Consider the following 5,625-nt stretch of genomic DNA (forward strand, 5'->3'; position numbering starts at 1 on the left):
CCCTATCTTGATATCCGCACTTTTTCAAACTGTAACAAAATATGAGTCTCCTTAAAATTGTTGGTGTAATATACCACAAATACAATAAATTACAATTGAAAATAAAATGAACAAAACATGAATAATAAGATTGAGGCACGAATATCTCGCTCTCTTTAAGGAGATTTAAACCCGCTGCGGCATAATCTTCATCGATCCAGCAGTATGACTCTAGACTTGTCCCCTTCAGGATACAACATTCCAACGTTGTACAACTTAAACAACTCTGAATTAGTTGAAGAGTCCAAAGCTCCACAAAAGAACATCTTCCTTCAACATATAATTACTCTCTTTAGTATAGTGAATATAATTGAAGACTTAGAATATTTTTGTGTCTCAATTCTCTCTTTCACTACTATACACTATAATATTACATTTCTCTTCTTTTTTGAGATACTTCATAAAGGAAGAAACACCACTATTTATAGGTGAAGAAGTCTTCCATATATTCAATAGGTAGAATGATGGATGGTAATATGAATAGATAAATGTGATAGATGCTACATAAGTTACAAGAAACTAATGGTCATATGAGTTACAAGAAACTAATGACCATGAGAATTATAAGAACTAATGGTCATATAAGTTACAAGAACTAATAATCATATTTTACCAAAATTTATACCCACTGGCCACTAAGATATGCACTTAATATTTTATTTTAATAATAAAATGCATATACACCAATAAGCACTATTGGAACTCAAAAATTGACACAAACCACCATTTACACTCCAAGGAACTTAAAACCACTCTGTGTTGTGCCCAAGGTACAGTAAGAACTTCTCCCTGAATAAATGTGGAGAATACAAACTACAAATCACATAAGTACATTATAACTTTCAGATGTGTTTTACAAGACCATAGGGAAAAACTGTGGAAATAAAACAATATGCATTTGAACTAGACCTATTGAAGTTGGAAAAACAGAAACTCGCATGGCCGCTAAGCATTTCCATGAAACGTGTACATGCAAGAAAAAAACAACAACCAACCAAAAACTACGTAAGACCTGAATACAACATGCTTCTCATTCTACTTTGCTTTCTTGGTGAGAGTTGTTGTTCCAAATTGACTGTCATCCCTTACGAAACTCCACCACAAGTAGGTGAGAGGAATGGACATAGCGTGCCATAAAGCATCGGCATCTACATATCCCATATATGGAGGAAAGTCATATATCTTAATGAGTGTGGAAAGGATTCCACCAGCCACCACAACCCACAACTTCCAGCGTGATGGATGACGAGTAAAACCTGCCCAGACAACCCATAAAATGAACTGCAGCATGGTCATAGCAACACAGACTTTGATGTTTAATCCTGCAAGATAATCTAGAACCTTCAACTTCCACACCTCGTATCATGTAACAAGTTCATGACATATAGAGCTACCACTTAAACATAATCAGTAATTTCTATGGTCGAACAACATAGTAATTGAACATTCAACTCATAGATTCAATAACTGTTAAATGACTAAAGAACAAATTGAATTAGGTCTACTTTTTCTTGTTTAGAGTTATTTCTATTTTGTTTCACTAGTGACAGAATATATATGATAAAAACTATTTGCACATATCTTTGGTCCTTGGGCAAGATAATCATGTGACACCATCCTCATCAAGTCAAACTGGATTCTCTAAGATGCATTTTGTTCTTCTATATCCATTCTTTATCATTTTTGTGTCACTCTTTACTTAATATCCCAAAGGAAATACAAAATAACCTCAAGTAAACTCCAGGAAACAAAATATTTAAATTGACCCATTTATTAACTCAGCCCATCTTGGCCGCACCAAATTCAGCCCATCTAAAAGTTGGCTTAATTTGGGATACGCATTAGCCCAAATTGACCCATGATAAATCTTGTTAAAATATTTAAATAAATAAAAACAAATTGTTAGATATGTTATACATAGTTGTAATAGAGAAGTTTTCCTTCATTTTGATAGTTAAATAAATTATAAAAAATAAATAAAGAAAATTAGAACTTGGTAAGAGATGGGTAGGTTGGATTATGACCCATTATTCAATCCATCTTAACCCATCGAATCTTATAGAAACTTTTAGGCAGGGTTGAGTAGGGACCCATTTATCGGTACAATCCATTTTGTCCCTCCCAAATTCAGCTCAAACTGCCCATTTTCCACCCTTTAGGACCAAATCTTCAGGAATCACAAATTGAACTAAGATCAAAGGAGGTAGGTGAAGTAGATAGCCTAATATGGTCAGTTCTAATAGATTTTTAGAGAATTGTTTGTTAGCTTTGTTTCACCTTCATAGTGGTTGACACCCCACAAATCACCTATTTGATATCTTACACAATGCCATTAGGAAAAGGCGCTCAACCTCATCAAGGCAGACTGGATTCAAAATAACAAGCAACATTTTACCTTTCCTAAGATCCATTCATTGCAATCTACATCTTCACTCCCATCCAATGGACATGCATAATAACTTGAAAGTAAATTTAATTATCTACCCACATCTACAGCCTCCTCCCTAATAATGATCGATCCATTTGATTATGTCTTTATAGAGAGAAACTATAGGAAGTTACTTTACCAAGTTTTTGCATTTTTCATATACTGCAGAAGCTGAAAATTATTAAGATCCTAGAGGAAATTGGACTAATGGTGCTACAATCATCCAAGGAGTTGATGTATTGTTTCTAGGCCTAGAAGGAAATAAGGTACGCTTGATGAAAATCATGCATTGTTCAACAGAAAGAAAGTCATGCTGGAATGGGACATACCATAGTCGAGTTGATAAAAGTTCAGATACAAGATATGGGTTGTCACAAACGCAACAATGGGAGCAGCAATCATTACCCTTGATGCCTCATCTCTCACATTAAAGGCTCGCAATATAGCAACAAGAAGAGAATACCCAATAAATGCAACCACGGATGAATAGTCCAGCTTCTCAGTCAATTCCACATCTCTGCAATCAATCGAGAACATTAAACAAGGAAAATCCAAACAGAGAAACTGTAAGCAAGAAAAAAACAGCATCATTACATTAGAGAAATAGTGTCAGTTACCCAACATGGAACTTCTCTGAAAAGTTACAAATGTAGGCAGTCTTAAAAAACAGTTAAAATTAAGAAGTGTTAAGACCTTAACTCAAAATTGTCCTCTCTATAATAACTTAAGCCCAGATGAAGGATCATAAAATTCACATGGTAGCGAAGCAGAAAAGATCCTTGGTTCAATTTTTACCACAACCTGTTAACAATAGGTATTACCACATGCTTCACCAAAGAAAAGAATCAGGAAAGCACTTGCAAGGACATGTTGAGACATTGTTTAAGTCATGGTTTGACTAAGCACGAAGTTTAAGAAATAAAAGAATTTGAAACTTGTGATCCTAATTATGTCATGACATTTGTGTGGCTATAAGAGTTTTGAACTTGTGATCTTAAATATGCCATAACATTTGTGTGATTGTAAAAGCTTGTCATCAAATTTAGGAAGTTGTCATTCTTTTTGGAATGGCGTAATAAGGAAATAGTACTATATAAATCAGAACCGGAGGAGTAACTTAATTAAATAAAACTGCCCCCCCTCTCTCTCCCTGTGTAAGCTAAATGAGGTAGTCATGCAATTCAAAAAAAATGTCTTTCGTAAACAACAAGATTTACATGCACCAAACAGTGCTACTTTGTTACATTCCACTAATAAATAGAACTGCAAAAGGCACAATTGTCATTCTCACTCCTCATAAACCATAGGTATTCACAACAGCATCATGGTCACATATGATTATCTGATGGCACACAACTTCATTCGGAAATTGACAAGCAATGGAGAAAATTTCTACTTCATTTGTGAAGATGAAGATGTCTATTAATAGAAGAAACTCAAACAGTTTCCAGTAACAATGTTTTCTGCGAGAAGCCTATACTAAAAAAGTGGAAAGTGCATAACTTCAGAAGATAGCTTCAACTCACTTGATTACAGCTTAAACTACACTTATGCAGTTTACAGTAGATAGAAATTACTAATAAGAGAGCAACAAAAAGAATGGAAACTCACCTACTATGGGAAACAGCACTCCATATCCAGGAGTTCATTGATAAAATAGCGTAGATATGCCACAAGCCAGTGTATTCATAATATGGCTTCTTCTTCGGGCTAAAAGGTAGATTGTAGTTCACTAGAATAAAAAATGATACCCATCCATGGAATTGTATAGCAAGGTTAAGGACAGAGAATGCCACAGAAACAGGTTCCTGATTTAAGATAGGACTATCTTAAGATGAATGAATTATATCATATGCTAGATGTAGGAAAAAGATTAATCTAATTTTATGAAGAACCTGAATCCCATAAACACGTTGGAATGGCCATTTCCTATGATATTTGATAGGTTGAAGACCAAGTTTCTGCCTTCCTTCCTCTCTGGCAATCATACAGTGGTATCGACAATCACTAAGGCAGTCCCATTGTTTCCATCTTTGATAAAGTGGCTCCTGCAGGTACCATGGACCATCAATTGGATTTTCCCCAGAAGAAAAATTACAATGTTGAAAGCATTTTTCCCCCACACATCCAGTCTCCTTGCAGTGACCAACACATGCTCTGTGAAACCAACAAATTTAGTGATCAGAAGTCATGAAACAGAAAACTTTAAAATTGCGGCAGAAAACAAGCAGATACATGAAATTTAATCAGAATCCAGCCCATAAAACTATCACCATGAATGAAATCAAGGCTCTATTCAAGAAAGCAGGAGTACGGAGAGAACCAATGGCTGACTGCAATAACCTTAAGTATACTAGTCCAGAGGGTGGCTACAAGATTAAGAATCTTTCAGAAGGTATGTTTTATATGCATATACTGCTATTTGCATTTCATGATTTTGTCAAGAAGATACTAGAACATATAAAGAAAGTTATGTTGTCATGTTCCACATGTATCCATGATCAATTGTCTGGTCAAACATACGTGAACTCTCAGTTATCACTAGTTCTTGGGATCATTCTTGATCATTGCAGATTCTGAGGTTATTCATGCTTCAGTTGTGTTTGGAACGTGTGTCTTAATAGCTGAAGTCATAGCGGCCTTGGCTATATGGGATTTTAGGATAGTTGCGTTCATTTAGCCTAGGTTATGTGAGTTTTCTAACAGTCAAATGTCAAAGTTGTGTTCAATGAACTTGATCAAAGCTAAACTAAAAAAATCAGATCAGAGATTTGCATTGAGTAAGACCACTGACATTTTGGAATTTTTTTGATGATATCTATAAGAAAGAATACCTGTCATAAGGTAAACAGGAGTTCCCAGCTCAAGCGAAATGATACTGGCTTAAGGTAAGTAAATTCTTTAGTTAAGGGAAGGAATCCACTCTAAAAGATAGTCTTCTTTAATCCAAAGAATTCGATGCAGTTAGCAAGAGTCATGGTAGCTCAGTTTGAAAGGAAAGGCAGTTCAATCATCCGCAGGTGGGAGCTAAAACTGCTTAGGCTTTTTACTAATGCCCTCAAGCTAAAAGAGAGAAATCTATGTAAATTTGGATCTTAGCAGCAGTTTCTGAATGTTTCATTGTACTTTCAGTTGTTTGTGTGTGTGGGGAGGGGGGG

At 35.3% G+C, this 5,625-nt stretch overlaps 1 protein-coding gene across 1 annotated transcript in view; it reads right to left on the reverse strand.

Annotated features, from left to right (window-relative positions):
- Nucleotides 1-829: 829 nt before the first annotated feature.
- LOC102601881 (post-GPI attachment to proteins factor 3-like) overlaps nt 830-5,625 on the reverse strand; it is a 7,606-nt gene continuing 2,810 nt past the window's right edge. The window contains exons 2-5 of the mRNA XM_006340463.2: nt 4,363-4,624; nt 4,079-4,275; nt 2,797-2,984; nt 830-1,361 (exon numbers count right to left, since the gene is read on the reverse strand). Of these exons, the coding sequence (XP_006340525.1) occupies nt 1,075-1,361; nt 2,797-2,984; nt 4,079-4,275; nt 4,363-4,624 (934 nt within the window). The 3' untranslated portion in view covers nt 830-1,074. The remainder of the gene's footprint in view (nt 1,362-2,796; nt 2,985-4,078; nt 4,276-4,362; nt 4,625-5,625) is intronic.

The sequence above is a fragment of the Solanum tuberosum genome, unplaced genomic scaffold, assembly GCF_000226075.1.
Source record: "Solanum tuberosum cultivar DM 1-3 516 R44 unplaced genomic scaffold, SolTub_3.0 scf00019, whole genome shotgun sequence".
NCBI lineage: Eukaryota > Viridiplantae > Streptophyta > Magnoliopsida > Solanales > Solanaceae > Solanum > Solanum tuberosum.